This window comes from Crinia signifera, chromosome 2, assembly GCF_055691185.1.
Source record: "Crinia signifera chromosome 2, ASM5569118v1, whole genome shotgun sequence".
NCBI lineage: Eukaryota > Metazoa > Chordata > Amphibia > Anura > Myobatrachidae > Crinia > Crinia signifera.
Window position 1 is genome coordinate 372,504,490 of NC_139218.1, and position 20,258 is coordinate 372,524,747.

Here is a 20,258-nt window from a genome sequence, read left to right on the forward strand (position 1 = left end):
AGTCAAAGAAATTGGATGATCATTGATAGATAAAAACATCGATGGTCATCCATTGCATAGTATGCCACTATTGATGGTCAGTATTTCCATCGATGGCAACGATGGCCATCCCTAGGCAGCCTCCTGGTCTGCTCCCTGAATCCAGTAACCGCCTCCTCCCTAGCAACAGTGACTTCACCTTCCGGGTGCAGAGAGTGCCTGGGAGTCACTATAGCTGTGAGCATAGGTGAGGGAGACCCACGGGGACGGCGTTTGGATACTAATCACATATGTTAATATATATGCGATTAGTATCCTTGCTATAATTGGGAGGATGTATTTTGCATTGTTAATACATGCCACTCTGTAGACCTGCCCAGGGTGTCCTAACATCAGCATTGGCCTTGTTCAGCTTGTCTCAGTCGCAGATTAGTGGAAGCCTCAGACTTACTCAGTATTGCACAGACGGGAAAGTCTCTTCCATGGTTCGGGAATTGCGTATGGATAGCGATTAGTAATCCATTCACAAATCTCTTGCTATTTTGAAAAGGGTGTTTTGTCTTTCTGTCTGGGTGGCGGATTCTCCTCGCAGTCAACTGCAACTTCAGAAATTAGCAATCCAGGCTGAATTGGGCCCTATATTCTGAGGCCGTTCATGTTCTGCCCATTCTGGGCCTCAGTACAGGGGCAAATTGGAGAAATTGCCCAAACCAACCAATCAGCTTCTGTTAATCATCTAGCACAGTCTATTATCTGACAGAAGCTGAATGGTTACTTTGGGAAATTTATCCTTTAACGCGTTTCGGATAAGCAGATCCTTTGTCAGAAGCATCTGACAAAGGACTCGCTGATTCAAAGAGCATGGCTTTACTTGTGCACTTTATTCTGACGACCTGCCTTGTGGAGATCCAATTCTGGGGGACAGCTGCTGTGTCCGGACCACTAGCAGGACAACATCTCCGTTACCTTGGACGGTTCATAGCTGTTGCAGTTTGCCTTAGGAATTATTCTTATGCTGGCCATACATCAGAAAGATCAATCTTAAGATCGATTGCGCTCATGATTGTGTCCAATTTCCCTTCAATTCCCTGGCAGTCCTTGGTGGTTTTTGAACACACAATGTGCACACAATCTGCATACAATCCATCTTACAATCAATTGAGATTGTATGATTGGGTACAATATCTTTCTGATGTATGGCCACCTTTACACTTTTATATCCATTTGTATTGTCAGTGCAATTTATATTATAACCATGTGCACCATTCCTGTTTCTTTCTGTTCTCCCTATCGATTGCACCCAACTGGTCACATGAGACAGGAGATTCTATTTGCAGAACTGCTCAATAAAGATCTGTTGGGAGGATTTCTATACAAAAGAGATACTGATTGCCTAAGGTTACTGTATGGTGATATTGCCTATTAATGTGTGAATAATACCCCTTTCACACTGCACTTGTTAAATGGTATATTGACGTTTTTTCCCCACTTCAAAATGTTTGGGCTTCCCAAAACTCAATTTCTAGAAAATTTCTCTGCCTGGCTCCCCCATTTCTTATCCTCTGACATCTCCACTGTCATCCTGGGTGACTTCAATATTACTAATGACAGTCCACCATCTTTGCATGCTTCCAAACTCCTCTCTCTAACCTCCTCTCTCGGCCTCTCCCAGTGGTCTGACTCCTCTACTCATGAGGAAGGCCACTGCCTTGACCTTGTTTTCACCAGGCTGTGCTCAGTCTCTGATTTTACTAACACTCCCTTCCCTCTCTCTGATCACAATCTCATTACCCTCTCGCTCTCCTCCATTACCCTTAGCTCACTGACACTGAAATCATGCAAGTCTACCCTAACCCGCAGAAATACTAATGGTATTAATTTTCCACAATTTTCCACCTCCCTGCAACAACCGCTCTCACTAATTTCTACATTTACTTCTCCTGACTGCTGTTTACCACCTCTACCAGATACTAGAAACAGCCCTTGATGAAGTGGCTCCAGCTTCCCATTACACCCCACGTAGGCTTAGATGCCAACCGTGGCACTCCAAAACAACAAGGCAACTACGAAATCAGTCACATAAAGTAGAACGCCAATGGCGTAAATCTCGTAATATGATTGACTTCCTCACATATAAGACTAGCTACCACTCCTACAGCAATGCTTTGAACACTGCCAAACAAACACACTACCAATCTCTCATCTCTTCTCATGCCACTAACCCTAAGCGACTTTTTAACACCTTTAAGTCTCTTCTGTACCCTCCCCCTCCTCCCCCACCGGCTACCATCAGTGCACAAGAACTTGCCTCCTACTTTAAGGACAAGATTGATAACATCCGAGATGAAATGGTATGCTCTTCCTCAACCTCTAACCCACTTTTTTCCCCTGCTGAACCCTCTGGCACTTTCTCTTCATTTGAGCCCGCAAATGAAATGGAAGTATCCACACTCTTCTTATCCTCCTACTCTACTACCTCTCCTCTCGATCCTATACCTGCACAAGTCATTAAAAATCTATCTCCTGTGATTATTCCAACCTTAACTAAAATCTGCAATCTCTCTCTTGCTACTGGTACTTTTCCTTCTCTGCTCAAACATGCAGTGATTACTCCCATTCTGAAAAAACACAATTCTGACCCTAACTCTCTCTAACTATCGTCCTATCTCTCAACTCCCATACCTCTCCAAACTACTGGAGAGACTTGTCTACTCTCGCCTCACACACTTTCTTAACTCTCATGCCCTATTAGACCCGCTTCAGTCAGGTTTTCGCTCTCAACACTCCACTGAGACAGCACTGACTAAAGTGGTGAATGATCTGGTAACTGCCAAGTCTAAAGGCCATTACTCACTACTTATTCTTCTAGATCTTTCTGCTGCGTTTGACACTGTGGACCACACTCTTCTCTTGCAAACACTGCACTCCCTAGGTCTTAATGATACTCCCCTTTCCTGGTTCTCAGCCTACCTATCTGATCACTCTTTCAGTGTTCGCTTCTCTGACTCTACCTCCTCTTCACTACCTCTGACAGTCGGTGTTCCGCAAGGCTCAGTCTTGGGTCCTCTGCTTTTCTCAATCTATACTTCCTCTCTTGGCAAACTAATCAGCTCTTTCGGATTTCAGTATCACTTATATGCGGATGATACTCAAATCTATCTATCAACCCCAGAGTTGTCACCAGTGGTTTTGGGCCGAGTATCTGAATGTCTCTCTGCCATCTCATCTTGGATGTCTTCTCGCCAACTCAAACTCAATATTTCCAAAATGGAATTACTTATATTCCCACCAGCCAAGAACAGTTACCATCCTGATATCTCCATCACTGTTGACAACTCGACAATCTACCCTACCCCACAAGCTCGTTGCCTAGGGGTCATCCTCGACTCTGAACTGTCCTTTTTTCCCCACATTCAATCTGTCTCCAAATCATGTTACATGCATCTAAAAAACATATCCAAAATACGACCCTATCTCACACAAGACACTACTAAATCTCTTATCCATGCACTCATTATATCCCGCATTGATTATTGCAATAGTCTCCTAACTGGTCTTCCCAAGAACAGACTCTCTCCACTGCAATCCATTTTAAATGCTGCTGCTAGGCTGATCTTCCTTGTAAGACGCTCATCGTCTGCTGCTCCGCTCTGCCAGTCCCTCCATTGGTTGCCTGTATCTTACCGTATTCAATATAAAACACTTCTACTTGCATATAAAGCTATTAACCATACTGCACCAGCATATATCTCTCTACTTATCACAAAATATCTCCCATCTCGCTCACTCCGCTCTTCACATGATCTCCATCTCTGTACGGATCACTAGCTCCCATTCACTATTACAGGACTTTAACCGGGCTGCTCCCATCCTATGAAATGCCCTTCCATGCACAATAAGACTCTCCACTAGCCTCCAAACTTTCAAGCGTTCTCTGAAAACTCACCTCTACAGGCAAGCCTATCATATTTAAGTACCACACACATAATCCTCTGAGGCACCTATGTATTATATAGCTTCACTTCTGACTTGTAACTTGGTGGGACTGCTATGCTATTACTGGTGCCTGTCCTTGTGTTTCCCTCCTATGTCCCTATAGACTGTAAGCTTGCAGCAGGGCCCTCCTACCTCCAAGTCTGTCTGTTGTTACCCAGTTTGTTTTATCACTGTTTACTATTGTAAAGTGCAATGGAATCTGCTGCGCTATATAAGACGCTGCAACGGAATCTGCTGCGCTATCTAAGAAACTGAAAATCTATATAATAAGTTGAAGAGTCTGTGTGCGTGTGTGTGTGTGTGTGTGCGTGTCCGTCGCATTGCGGACACACCGTGGCACTCAGAGACACCAAATTTGGCAACAAGATACCTCTGGACCCGGTGGTGTGCACCTCGAAGCCGTTTTTGGGAAATTTCACTTAGAATTTTAAAAAACACCAAGTTTTAATTTTCCTTCATTGATGATCTGGGGAAAAGATCGACGATCTGGGAAACCGTGGACGAAGGAATAACTCCAAACCTGATTTCATTGCTGTCATTGAGTATGACAGACACATTCTAACGAATGGTGAAGGCTTTAAACAATCTCCTATATATTTGGCTACATCTGTCACTCAAAGTGGGTGTCTGTGTCTATAACGCTCTGTTCCTGGACTTTCCTCTTAATGTGTGATTGCCTTCATCTGTGCTGAACACCTTTCTGAGAAATTAACCTGTTTAAAACAGGTGATGGCAATCATACATTAAGGGGAAGTCTAGAAACAGAGCATTGTGTCCCTCCTGGAGAGGGTCATGTTGGGAGGTATGTGACAGAGAACCTTACCAGTGAGCCCACAGACAGTGCCAGACACCCACTGCCTTCCCATGTTGCCCAGCACTGCTACTCCACAGCCACCAGGTGAGCGCCCCCCTCCCGCGATTTGCGGCAAAACTCCCCCCCCCGCGCGCCCCCCCCCCTCCCGCGATTCACGGCAAAAACACCCGCTCCCCCGCGACCCCCCCTACCGCGATTCGCAGCAAAAACACCCCCGCGACCCCCCCTCCCGCGATTCGCTGCAAAAAGAACCCCCCCACGACCCCTCCCGCAATTCGCGGCAAACCCTCCCCCGTGACCCCCCCCGATTCGCGGAAACCCCCCCCCCCCCCCCCGCGACCTCCCTCCCGCGATTCGCGGCAAAAAGAACCCCACCGCGACCCCCCCCTTGCACGATTGGCGGCACCCCCCCTGCGACCCCCCTTCCGCGATTCGCGGCACCCCCCCCCCCCCCGCAATTCGCAGCAGCCCCAGGATTAAATGGCACATGCAAAACACTGACATGGCTATGGTCGACAATGAAAAAGGTTGACATGAGTTTTTGAAGATTTATTTTTAATTTTTTCATATTCATTGTCATGTGTCGACATGGACACCAATGAAGTGGCACACTTATGTCAACATTTACATGTGTTGACCTTTCTGTGTTGATTTTTTCTTGTGGCGATTCGCGTCACACCCCCCCGCAACCCCCCCTCCCACGATTCGCGGCACCCCCCGTGACCCCCCACCTCCCGCAATTCGCGGCAACCCCCCACCGGAACCCCTGTGAACCCCGCCCTCCCGCGATTCGCGGCACTAACCCCCGCGACCCCCCCTCCCGCAATTCGCGGCACCCTCCCGTGATTCGCGGCAGCTCCAGAATTAAATTGCACATGGAAAACACTGACATGGCTATGGTCGACAATGAAAAAGGTTGACATGAGTTTTTGAATTTTTTTGTCATTTTTTGAATATTTTCATATTCATTCTCATGTGTCGACATGGACACCAATGAAGTGCCACACTTATGTCAACATTTACATGTGTTGACCTTTCTGTGTTGATTTTTTTCTTGTGGCGATTCGCGTCACACCCCCCGCAACCCCCCTCCGGCGATTCGCGGCGACCCCCCCCCTCCCGCAATTCGCGGCAACCCCCCACCGGAACCCCCATGAACCCCGCTCTCCCGCGATTCGCGGTACCCACCCCCCGCAACCCCCCCCCTCCCGCAAATCGCGGCACCCCCCGCGATTCGCGGCAGCCCCAGGATTAAATGGCACATGCAAAACACTGGCACGGCTATGGTCGACAATGAAAAAGGTTGACATGAGTTTTTGAAGATTTATTTCATTTTTTGAATGTTTTCATATTCATTGTCATGTGTCAACATGGACACCAATGAAGTGGCACACTTATGTCAACATTTACATGTGTTAACCTTTCTGTGTTGATTTTTTCTTGTGGCGATTCGCGTCACACCCCCCCGCAACCCCCCCTCCCGCGATTCGCGGCACCCCCCGTGACCCCCCACCTCTCGCAATTCGCGGCAACCCCCCACCGGAACCCCTGTGAACCCCGCCCTCCCGCGATTCGCGGCACCCAACCCCGCGACCCCCCCCCCTCCCGCAGTTCGCGGCACCCCCCCGCAATTCGCGGCAGCTCCAGAATTAAATTGCACATGGAAAACACTGACATGGCTATGGTCGACAATGAAAAAGGTTGACATGAGTTTTTAAAGTTTTTTTTTTCATTTTTTGAATGTTTTCATATTCATTCTCATGTGTCGACATGGACACCAGTGAAGTGCCACACTTATGTCAACATTTACATGTGTTGACCTTTCTGTGTTGATTTTTTTCTTGTGGCGATTCGCGTCACACCCCCCCACCCCCCCCCCCCGCAACCCCCACTCCCACGATTCACGGCACACACACACACCCCCGCGATTCTCGGCACCCCACCCCGTGACCCCCCCTCCCGTGATTCACGGCACACCCCCCGCGACCCCCCCTACCATGATTCGCCGCAACCCCCGCCCCCGTAACCCCCCTCCCGCGATTTGCGGCAACCCACCCCGCGACCCCCCTCCCGCGATTCTCTGCAATCCCTCCCCTCCCGCGATTCGCAGCATCCACCCCCCCACAACCCCCCCTCCTGCAATTCGCGGCACCCCCCGCGACCCCCCCTCCTGCAATTCGCGGCACCCTCCGCGACCCCCCCTCCCGCGATTCGCGGACACCTAAGTTGCAATACAGGGCATCTTTCATACAATTCTAACCATATTTCTCATATACAAACGTTCACAAATTAAGGGGGCGCAGCCCCTTACGACGGTGTGAAGAGCGCCCGTAGGGCGCGATGAATCACCTAGTTAGGAAATAATTGAGGATATACATAGACCACACATTACACACACACACGTACACATTGCACACGCACACACACACACACAGTACACCACATACGCACACATAGGGCCTTATTCAGATCTGAGCTCAGTACAAATTTGTTTGGAAAATGGGCAAAACCATGTGCACTGCAGGTGGGGCAGATGCAACATGTACAGAGAGAGTTAGATTTGTGTGAGTTATTTTGTTTCTGTGCAGGGTAAATACTGGCTGCGTTATTTTCACACTGCAATTAAGATTTCAGTTTCAGCACACCCCACCCAAATCTAACTCTCTCTGCACATGTTACATCTGCCCCACCTGCAGTGCACATGGTTTTGCCCATTTTTCCAAACAAATGTGTACTGAGCTCAGATCTGAATAAGGCCCATAGCACACAACACACACATTTATACGTAGAGCACCTCACACACTTAAGCTGTGTACACACGGGGGAGATAGGGGCTGAAATCGCTGGAAACACAACGCATGCAGTACAATACAAATCCATACACACTACAACACACACCCAAAAACAGTACAACAAACACACAACTCCTGGCTTCAATCAATTCTATGGAGACGAACCACGATAAAATGGCCGCCCCATAAAGCAGACAGTTCTCTGAAACTGTTTGCAGTATGGGGGCGGCCATTTTATCGTGGTCCGTCTGCATAGAATTATTAATTGAAGCCAGGAGGGGAGCCGGGACGCGCAGACAGGTAAGCCTGCGGCGATGGGGGGGGGTGGCACCGGCAGCCGGGGTGGGGAGGGGGGAGGCACCCCCCCATTAACGGCGGGGGTAGGGGGGCCGGCGGGGAGGAGGGGGAGGCGCCCCCCCATTAACGGCGGGGGGGCGCCCCAAACCAAGCTACGCCACTGAGAACACACACACTTAAACATTGCCAGGATATGCACAGCACACTACACACACATATATACGTAGCGCACCTCACAAACTTACACATTCGGCAGATATACACACAACACAACACACACACACACACACACACATAACACACAACTCACAGTACAACACACACCAACATTCACTACAACACACACCCAAAAACAGTACAATACACAGAACACACACTTAAACATTGCACAGATACACACACATAACATACCTCTAACAGCACAACACACACCCACATTCACCACACACACCCAAAAAACAGTACAACACACACAAAACACACATTTAAACTTTGCACAGATACACAAAGACACAACACACACATACTGTATATACATAGCACACCTCACACACTTACGCATTGGACAGATACATACAATATAACACACAAAACCACATACATTACAACACACACACAAAAACAGTACAACACACACAAACACACAGAACACATAAAAAAATAATTTGCCGTTTATTTAACAGTCTGTACCGGCAAATAAAAACTGTACCTAATGTACCTTTTCTACTTTGTTCCCCATATCCGTCTCTCCAGTCCTCCAGTTGCACTGAGAAATCTTTGTCCTGGCCAATGCACCCACTGATCAATACAAAGTGGGTACACTGCACTCACCCTGTTAGTCAGTTGGATATCAGGCACTGCTCTGCCTTAAGGGTTTCCCAGACTTTTTTGGTTCATAGATAATGTTTGGTCGATGGGCATGAGCGCTGCATGCATTTGTTTGAATGTTATGAGTGTAAGAAGTTGAAGAATAAGGCTGAGATGAAGATTTGTCATGTTATAGTGTACAATTTACTCAGAAAATCGTGAAAAAAATATGTGTACATAGAAGTACAATCAAGAAATGAAAGTAGGATTAAAAAATAAATTATGATTCAAAATGATAATTGTTTGGATGGCGGTGGGTTGCGAAACAAATCTATAGGTGGAGGGGGTATGGATATTGTGGGCATAATTGGTGTCACCGTAGGGGGATTTCCAATTGGGGTTCAGGTGGTCTCTTAGGGACCCCTTTACAATTCCGTTGGTCTCTTCTCCTGGAGCCTATGGTCTCCCTCAGTGATTGACTATCATTAAGGGAGACCGTAAGCTCAAGGAGAAGAGACCTACAGGATTGTAAAGGGTCCCTAAAAGATCACCTGGACCCCAATTGGAAATCCCCCTATGGTGACAATGTGACCGTGACACTGTAGTGAAAATCCCATCAATTGAGGGCCCCATGTAGGTGTAACAAACACCAATTATGCCCACAATATCCATACCCCCACCTATAGATTTGTTTCACAACCCACCCCATCCAAACAATTATCAGTTTGAATCAGAACTTATTTTTTAATCCTACTTTCATTTCTTGATTGTACTTCTATGTACACTTACATTTTTTTCACGATTTATTGAGTAAATTGTAAACTTTGTAACATGGCAATTCTTTTTCTCAGTCTTATTCTTCAACTTCTTACACTCAAACCTTATCAATGCACCCATTGATGATTGTGATGGCTGGATCAGTGGATTGGCTCGGCGGGTGTAGGGAAGAATTTTGGCCTATTGCACCCATTCCCAGTGGGGCATTACAGTGGTGCGGGTAGCGTGCGTCGCGTCATGACATCATGTGGCCAGGCCCGTGGACCTGCTCCCACACTCAGGGGCTGCCCCACTGTTTGGTAGAGATGCCCGGTGCATGTGCTTTACAGATCCCCAGACCTCAGAGACTGCTGCAGGTTCGGTGAGGGGAGTGTCAGTGGCAGGGAGCAGTGAATTTTTAATTAATTATGGGGGGGTAAGTAACGCCCACCCCGGTCCCTTTGCACTCAGCGCCTGAGATGTTGGAGGATATGTCATACAGTAGGTGCTAAATCTCAGGAGTGGATGTGGAATTCATCAACACATACAAGTTATCAACTCAGGAGCGTTGTGTTTCAAACAACAACACCACACCTGATTTCATTGCCGTCATTGAGTATCAATGCAAACACATTCTAACATTATGGTGGAATCTATAACAAATTACAATCTTAGGTCTTTGGCACAGCATATTGTAAGATGACATTTTTCAGCAATTTTGGAAATAAAGAAACCCCAAGGGTGTCCCGGGCAACGCCGGGCGGGTCAGCTAGTAAATAAATAATAAATTGTCATGGCAAGAGGGATTTTGCAATTAACTTCAATTCATCTGATCACTCTTCATGACATTTTGTAGTATATGCAAATTGCCATCATAAAAACTGAGGTCGCGGAAAATTAATATTTGTGTAATTCTCAAAACTTTTTGGCCAAGGCTGTGCACACTAAAGGCCCATACACACTTACCGATTTTCAGCTGAAAATCGCTCAAAACAGCTGTTTCCAGAGATTTTCATATGACAATTGCCTAGTGTGTATGCCGCAGAGATTGCGACTAGCGATGATGCGCACTTCCGCATCATCGCTAGCAAAGTGGTTCATCTGCTGGTTTTACCAGCAGATGTGGCAATGATGGATGGTTTTTCATCCATCATAGCCGGGAGTGTACCCTGCCGGGCTGTGCCAGCTGTGCCTGTGCCAGCAATGTATATATTACTGGCACCACTGGGCACCAATGACTATAATTATTAATTAGCCACACAGGGTCCTGCTCCCCCTCCCGGCATCACAACATACTTGCCCCGCCCCTCTCAACACGGCGCACTGCACCTCCGTCCAGCTACACACTCTACTGCCCACCCCCCACCCCACCCTGCTCAAAAAGGAGCACTGCTGGCCACCAATGGTTTATGTTTAAAGCCCTAATATATGCATTGCTGGCACAGGCCAGCAATGTATATATTACTGGCACCACTGGGCACCAATGACTACTATTATTAATTAGTCAGTAATATATACATTGCTGGCCTGTGCCAGCAATGTATATATTACTGGCACCACTGGGCACCAATGACTATTATTATTAATTAGTCAGTAATATATACATGGCTGGCCTGTGCCAGCCATGTATATATTACTGGCACCACTGGGCACCAATGACTATTATTATTAATTAGTCAGTAATATATACATTGCTGGCCTGTGCCAGCAATGTATATATTACTGGCACCACTGGGCACCAATGACTATTATTATTAATTAGTCAGTAATATATACATGGCTGGCCTGTGCCAGCCATGTATATATTACTGGCACCACTGGGCACCAATGATGATCAATTAGCCAGCTGCCCACAAATAATTATTTATTAGCCAACTTCCCATGGCACTGTGCATGCAGGGCCGGCACCACCACTAGGCAGCTTTAGGATTCTGCCTGTGGGCGCTGGCCACTGGAGGGCGGCACTTGGGACTAGGTGTCCCCCCCCCCCCCCCCCCCCTGGTGGAGCCAGGTGAGTGGTGCCCACACGCACTTCCCTCCGTGGAGCAGGTTGGCAGCTGCATCCACCCCTGGCCACATCCTCCCCCCATTGCTCCTCCCGTGCAGCCCCCCCATGTAGGCTGCACTCCAGCCCCCATCCCACCACCATGGAGCAACATGGCGGCAGCCGCATCCACCACCATGGACCCAGGTGAGCGGCAGCGGCACTCCCCTCCACCGTGAAGTGAGTTCAAACCCAGACCATTATGTAAATAAGTTTTGTGTTATCTACAGATATATAACATAAGTATTTCCTAACTTCCATCCAGATCATGCGAACACAGACTGGATTAGGCCAGTGGTTCCCAAAACTTTTGAATCACAGTGTTTACTTTTTTGACATCCTTAGTTCAAATATTACTTAATGAGAAACTCCTGAATTTTTTTTAAATGTGCTTATATGCAGGGCTAAAAGTGGTCGGTCCTAAAGAGGTGGCTGAACTCATTTCTATCTGATTCCTAATCCCCCCCCACTTCCCCTCCCACCATTAGGCAGAGCAAGTTCCAGTGGTAGGGTTTTTGGCACCCCCTGCAAACTATATTACTTTATTGTTAGAATTTCTATGCAAGGCCATGGTGGAGGCACAACTAGTTCCACCTCATCATTACAGGTGGCGGCACTCAGTTTTACCCCATCTTTAACCGCTGCTTATATGTCAGCCTTAGGTTTAGTTATGAGGTGGAAAGGGTTGTCCTACTTGTCCACATATGTTATGACTAGCAGATACCAGCACTGGTTTTACCGATCCCAAGAATAACAAATAATTTTATTTGGTTCTGGACCACCAATCCGTGGCCCTTCTACAAGTGCCCTGTGGCACCCAGGATGCCTCAGCACAAAGGTCCGGAACCACTGGATTAAGACATGTATGAAAATACATTTTTAAACTAGGAGAGTAAAAATATGTTTACTTACTTTAACAGGAATATATAAAGCAGTTCTACACTGAAGCCAGCAAGGCCAGGACACTAGCCAAAAAAAATTAAGATAAAATCAAGAACATGCAAACTTTTTTTGGTCTTAACGTCACCGGTAAAATTAACAAGGAAACGTTGCAAGTTATGCTGAAACCAAGGTGTGGCGTCCCCGATGTCCAAAGGTTCAGTCTTTTTCCTGGAAATCCTAAATGGGAGAAGGAATCACTAACTTACAGGTAGATTGGGGTCAAAGAATATCTATTGTTAGACATTAATAGCTGTATGAAAATGTGAGTCGAATGTTGTTTTTTTATCAGAGAGATTGGGGAGATTATGCCGTTACAGGATAGGCACAAGATTTAGGTTGGGTATTGGACCCTGGTACTGACAAATGCTGGCAGTAAGAAGGGCATGCTAAACCTCTCTCCTTCCTCCTACTTACCATCCTTTCCCTCAGTCTAAAAATAGCCTACACCAGTTATTTATATTTACAGGATTCACCTACTTATGCCCTGACATTTAAGGTGCCCACACACTAGAAAGATCTGCGATCTTAAGATTTGCGCATAAATCAGCCTTGAAATCTTTTGTCTGTCCTGGACAAAAAATTTCAGGCTAGCGCACATCTTTACCCAAGATTTTTCTTAAGATCCCATGTGCGTTCCTATGGATCTTTTGTTAAATCTTCTGATCTTTTGTGCAGCACGTAAGATCAGAAAATTTAGCAAAAGATCCACGGGAGCGCGCATCGGACCGATATCGGACGATTTTCAGCAAATTATCGGTAAACATCGGACAATATATCGGCCGATTTATCGGAAATCGGCCAATCGGCAAAAAAATCGTTCTAATGTGTGGGCACCTTTAAGGTGCCTAAATGGAAGATCTAACTATACACTTCAAATATAACAATTAAAAGGTATATAGAGAGAGCACCACGCAATCAGAACTATCAATTATTGATTTTTAATAGTAAGAAAAAATAAAAAACACACAATAAAAAAATGTACACAATTACATACAAGTTTTAAAGGTGAAAAGTACACACTAATCAACAGATTATTTGCATAAAATTGTGTAATGATATCCAACTCCGAATTATTTTAGTGTATATTACACTGCCACTTTAAGATTATGTATCAGAGTTATTTGCTGAAATTCAGTGCCCAGACGTATAAGCGGGCTAAGTTGTACGGTAAATGTTCTGGCTGCAGTTGTTCAAGCAGCAACTATAAAACGCACGGAGCCCTGTGCTGAAGGTAATAGTTTATACGACCTTATTGTTGGAAATGTCCCTGACAGCGGTCCGGTAATTGCAGGAATAGGTAACGCTCCCGCAGCTCAATCTCACCCGCTGCAGAAGGATGACAGGCAGCTGTTGGTAGAACTCGGCAGGGAGAGAGCTGGTTTAAGCGCAAGATGAATTTGCGTACCCACTGGATTGCAGGTGTGGAGTTCCTCGCCGACTATCGCTCTACCCGTCCGTGCTGTTGTCCGATGACAGACAGCTAACAGAGTTTGTGAGGGGGAGCAAACCTTTTAGTTTTGAGGAATCTTATCTCAATGAGTGATATGAAATTAAATGATCAAAGTGATAGAGAAAATCAATTATCATCCCTCTTTTTATGGTACTCCCAACATACTGACTCGAATACAGTTAAGAAGAAGTTTCCATAATTATGATATACCTTTACACAGTTCTGGTGAATGTCATCAGGGAAAGTGGAATTGTTGGGGATTTTTTTGACCAACAAAAGACGCTTATAATACAAATCAGATCCTCATGTACCCTCACTCAAAAACATTCCAAAAATATTTTATATTATTGTATTCTGCCAAGAGTGATTATCTGCCATACTGTGACAGGAACCCTGCAGTTACATTGCTGGACATATACAGGCATAATAAGCAAATAGATGCTAATTTTACATTGGTGGCCAGGATTTCAAGAAAGCCCCAGGTCATTCCTGACACAGTTCTCTTAATGTTAAAGCATAAACTTTGGGCCTTATTTTGGTTCATTCTTTCTGACAAAATCCTTCTTAGATGGGCAAAACCATGTGCACTGCAGGTGGGGCAGGTGTTACTTGTGCAGAGAGAATTAGATTTGGGTGGGGTTTTACTTCAAAGTGAGATCTATATTGCAGTGTAAAAATAAAGCAGTCAGTATTTTCCCTGCACAGAAACAAAATTACTCACCCAAATCTAATTCTCTCTGCACATGTTACATCTCCCCCCCCTGCAGTGCACATGGTTTTGTCCATCTAAGAAGGATTTTGTCAGAAAGAATGAACCAAAATAAGGCCCAAAGTTATTAGGTAGAACATTATTATTTGAAAGTGGCACATAATATACAGCAGGGGCATTATTGCATCTATAATGTGTGTAGGAGATACGTTGCAAAGGGGGCCATGGGTCTAGGGGGGCCCAATATGTACACCCTGCATCCATTATTATACTTCGCTCTCTGCAGTCCTGCATTAGCTGGTGCTGCAGAGCAGCAGAAATCACCTGGAAAATTGTATTAGAGAAGTCGAGAAGTCACCGGGAACGTGGTGCAGGCACCATGTTCCGTGAGATCTTTTGCAGTAGACTCTAGCACTAGGCCAGAGCCTACTGTGCTGCCAGAGAGGAAGGGCCCACTTGCATGTCCTTTCCTTTCTTAAACCACCCCTGACCAGGGTTTCTCAACTCTAGTCCTCAAGTACCACCAACAGGTCCTATTTTGTGGATTTCATCCACAGTTTGATAATCTATTTGGCTGTGTCAGTAATTAGCCCACCTGCTTTCATGGACAGAAATCCTTAGACCATAACTTGCTGGAAAAATGTGAGAGTTGAGTTTGATAGCCACTCATATATACACAAATGTCCACATGTCTTATTCCAGCTACTGTGACTCAGACCACAATAAGGATAATTAGAAGTGAGTCATGGCCATTCAAATTTATCAATGGCCTATTGAGTGCCTGATACCCATTGTCCACCAAAATACTGGATCCTACCTGAGTTTTTGAACATAGTTCCAACCTGTATGAGATCTGTTTCCACTGCTCGTACCACCAGGATTATTCCTGAAGTTGGCCCCATTTATACTTATGCCCGTGTGCAGTTTTTCTGTTCCGCCAGTGCTTGGAGATGACCATATCCAGGCACTGGGGAGCTGGCTTTCCATAGGCTTGCAACGGAACAAGGATCATATGACCCAGGACCTCTGTTTACCCTGCACCTTTGTGGGTCTAAACCAGGTAGCTACCCTGGTATTTCTTTTTCGAGGACTACGGTAATTGCAACAGGAGGAAAGGGGTGATGAGTGAAGGCAAACCCCATAAGAAGCATTATCTGTAAGTGTACAGTGCTTATGTCTATCACATAACTCCTGTCCATCTTCACAGAATTGTCAACTACACCCCCGATATCAGTAACTCGGAAGTAGATTACGCCATCGGCCAGGCTCTCAGGCTCTGGAGTGAGGTCACCCCTCTAAACTTTCTTCAGGCTTACAGTGGTGATGCTGATATAATGATCTCTTTTGGTTCTAAAGGTATGAATATGACCTTTCATTTTTGAAAAATCCTTAAACATTGTACAAATCATGACTTTGTCACTTGTTACTTTGAGCAGATCACGGAGATTTCTTCCCATTTGATGGGCCGCATGGAGTTTTGGGACATGCATTTGCACCAGGTCAGGGAATCGGGGGAGATGCACATTTCGATGAAGCTGAGACATGGACACTGGGGCGGCAAGGTAAAGTAATGCTTCAAGTAATCCACTGCCCTCTTCCATGCACAGACACATCGTTAATGTATACTATTAGTGGTAGGTCAACTGAACAGTTGACAGATAAAATTGCAAGCTATGCCCACACTATAGGTCAAAATATTATATTTTTGTGAAAATTTGTGGCCATTAAAAGCAACAATAATTTTAAATCACTATAGGGGAGATTCTCTAAAGCAGAATTGCGGTAAAAACCCCGTTATCAGGTTTTTACCGCATTTCTGTATGCTGTATGGCCCCTCCGCAGTGGCAGCGCTGCGGAGGGCTTCTTACCGCAGCGCTTTTTGAGGAATCCGTCACGGATCCCTCCCAGCATGCCCTGCGGCTGGTGCCGTCACTCTGCGCATGCGCAGATGGACTCTTGGGTCACAGACCCGGAAGTCCAGTGCCGGCACTGCATCGCAAGGGACAGCTCTTATCGCAAGAGCTGTCCCTTGCATTAATAACCGCATATGTTAGAACATATGCCGTTATTAATAATACAATGCCCAGCGATAATGGCCAGCGGATGTTACAACATCCCGCCCTATGTCTGAGAACTATTAAAATATGAGGAGTTCAGTGATTGGACTGCGACATAGGGTTCCACCTAGAGTCCTAACTAGAGATCTGCATGTTTTGGTTCTAATTTCATTGTCCAAGTGTTTTGGTTTATAATTTGGATTTAAAATTTGAATCTTAAGTTTGGGATTTCTTGTAAATGGACAGAAACAGCTAAAATTGCGTAATTTCCAAAGCAAAACCCTGAAATTCATATATAAAATACAAATTCCAATCTGCGGGATGATCTGAACCGGGACTCTGAGTGTTTATCCGATCTCCTCAAGAGGAAATCTGAGACCATCTGGTGAGTTCCAAGTTCTGAAGAACCAAACCACACATCTCTAGTACCAACCTATGATCATAGGGCCTTATTCTGGTTCACTCGCAAAAGCAAACTCCTTCTTTAATGGACAAAACCATATGCACTGCAGGTGGGGCTGATGTAACATGTGCAGAGAGAGTTAGATTTGGGTCAACACCAAAAGGTCGACCTTGACAGAAGTTTTCACTTTTTTTGTGAACCTTATTAATTGTAACTAAATCTTTATTTTCAGGTATCAACCTTTTCCTCGTTGCTCTCCATGAGTTGGGACATGCTCTCGGTCTGGAACATTCAAAAAATAAGCTTGCCATAATGTATCCAACGCTTCAAGATAATACATTTGTGTCACCACCCAGCTTCAAACTATTTGCAGATGATGTTGCTGGAATCCAAGCCCTCTATGGTATAAGTAGTTATTTTCTATATCTCTGCTTTATATTGCAATAAGCAAAACATTACTGCAATGTAGTTTTAGAAGTCACTTTTCCATATAACCAAACACGCATACCATTGTTGATATATACTGGACTGCAGTTCTGTGCTTATCAATAATGTGTCTCTCTAACCTGGGGACCAGAGTGGGCAGGGATAAAACCAACATTATATTGGACGCCGCACCTCTCTTCTGAGTAGGGATGGCCATCAGCCACCAATGATTCAAAATCAAAAATCAAATTCAAAATCAAAGTGTCTGGATACGGAGCATAGCACCGCCTCCGATAAACACAAAGCCCCGCCTCCATGTTTTGATTGGCCCACAGGCCAATCAGTAAAAAACAATGGATGACCATCGATAGGTAAAAACATTGATGGTCATCCATTGGATAGCTTAACACTATCGATGGCCAGTTGCATTATTGCCATCAATGGCAAAGATCAATGGCAATGGCAATGATGGCCATCCCTACAGTAGTTCTGAGTATTAGCAAATCCTATGGGTATAATTCATGTCCATCCACCATTGGATTATTTCCCTGTGCTTACATGTGCAAACATCATCATCATGGGCCAGATTTAATGACGTCTGAATTCGGCGACCGTGCAAGATGCCGGCCGAACTCGGACATTATTTTAAAGGGAAAAGAAAAAGGGGTTGGAGGTGACCTTTACACCAGGCTTTGGGTATATATAAAATACACTGGATATACACAGTAAATATCCAAAATAAAGATTACTTCTCTTGATTTCAATCTAGAGTAGTCGTAGTTGACAGATTTATTTTATTTATTTATTTACAGTTTCTTATATAGTGCAGCAGATTTCGTTACAGTTTCTTATATAGCGCAGTAGATTCCGTTACAGTGTCTTATATAGCGCAGCAGTTTCCGTTACAGTTTCTTATATAGCGCAGCAGATTCCGTTACAGCGTCTTATATAGCGCAGCAGATTCCGTTACAGTGTCTTATATAGTGCAGCAGATTCCGTTACAGTGTCTTATATAGCGCAGTAGATTCCGTTACAGCGTCTTATATAGCGCAGCAGATCCTGTTACAGCATCTTATATAGCGCAGCAGATTCCGTTACAGTGTCTTATATAGCGCAGCAGATTCCGTTACAGTTTCTTATATAGCGCAGCAGATTCCGTTACAGTTTCTTATATAGCGCAGCAGATTCCGTTACAGTGTCTTATATAGCGCAGCAGATTCCGTTACAGTTTCTTATATAGCGCAGCAGATTCCGTTACAGTTTCTTATATAGCGCAGCAGATTCCGTTACAGTTTCTTATATAGCGCAGCAGATTCCGTTACAGTGTCTTATATAGCGCAGCAGATTCCATTACAGTTTCTTATATAGCGCAGTTTACAATAGTAGACAGTGATAAAACAAACTGGGTAACAACAGACAGACTTGGAGGTAGGAGGACCCTGCTGCAAGCTTACAACCTATAGGGATACTCAGATGATTGAATCCAGTGCTGACGTGAATATTCAGAAAATGTGGAGAATTAATATTTGTGTTAATTCACTTTTAAGTGCAAAAACATAGTTTTGGTGTAATCTAAGTGAGTATTCAGATTGATATGGTTTCTGCATATCAGATGCACTGTGTATAAATGAAGAATCAAACGTGTAGCGGTTTCTTTTCTGTCGAGTCCTGTTGCCTCCTGGCGAGGAGTCCACCTTTTGTGATGTCTCTCAATGGCGATAAACGTGAAGAAACATTGTAAAGTACAATGTGTAATACCGTTTTATCTCATCCGATTATTATAGTCCAATCAGTGTTATGTAACGCTATAATGGCATACCTAACTCACCACATAAATGTGTATGAAACACATCAAGGTATCTTTATATCAATAAAAATAGAAATGATGAGGTGTTGTTATTTCTATATCACCCTCACCCAAGAGAACAGTATCTGTGTAGACAGTGCTACACGTTGGCTGTTTTTGTTTATGTTTTCCATATGATGAGCATGGCAAATAACCCACAGACAGATGAAATAATCTATCGCCATCCTACATCTAAAAGAAACTGCTACGTGATTTTATCTACACCCATTCCAGCCATTGGGAATGCTGCCCCTCCTGCTATTTATTGTTATAAAGATACCCTGATGTGTTTCAAACCCCCGTCAGATGGAGCGCCTCTCCGCCGGCGATCGCCAGCTAAGGGAATCTGGCTATACCCAGCGCTGGCTGTGAGGCGCTACATCTGTGCTTTACAATCTTTCATATATTCCCGTTTATCACCATTGAGAGACATCAGGAATGGTTGACTTCTCACCAGGAGGCAACAGGACTCGACAGAAAAAGAAACCTTTACGTGCATGATTCTTTATTTATTTACTGTGAGTCAAGTACGCAGCAACCATATCAATTTGAATACTCACTCAAATTTACATAGATGGGAGTTCTATTTCACATGAGATGTTGCTATGGGCAACCATTCACATACTATTTATTGTCTTCCAAAAGACACTAAATAAATAAGAAGTCGATTCTGATTGGTCCCCCATCTCCCATCTTAGTAAATTTCCGCCATAATCTTTATTTTGTACACTTAGATATCCTGTATATTTTATATATACCCTTTGCGCCTGGTGTATAGGTCTCCTCCACCCCCTGTATCTTTGTACTAGTATTGCGAAGTGCAGTGACAACCCAAGGAGATCTATCCTGGGCGGCATTGCACCATGCAATCCACTAGGCACATCCCCCTATTCTTTTGTCATTATAAAGGGACAATCATTTACAAGGCATGGTTTTGCCT

General features: G+C 44.9%; 1 protein-coding gene across 1 annotated transcript in view; it reads left to right on the top strand.

Annotated features, from left to right (window-relative positions):
- LOC146058077 (stromelysin-1-like) overlaps window positions 1–20,258 on the top strand; it is a 34,093-nt gene that overhangs the window by 2,773 nt on the left and 11,062 nt on the right. Inside the window, exons 2-5 of the mRNA XM_083170059.1 lie at window positions 12,406–12,635; window positions 15,794–15,942; window positions 16,023–16,148; window positions 17,279–17,449. Coding sequence (XP_083026185.1) covers window positions 12,484–12,635; window positions 15,794–15,942; window positions 16,023–16,148; window positions 17,279–17,449 — 598 coding nt within the window. The 5' untranslated portion in view covers window positions 12,406–12,483. The remainder of the gene's footprint in view (window positions 1–12,405; window positions 12,636–15,793; window positions 15,943–16,022; window positions 16,149–17,278; window positions 17,450–20,258) is intronic.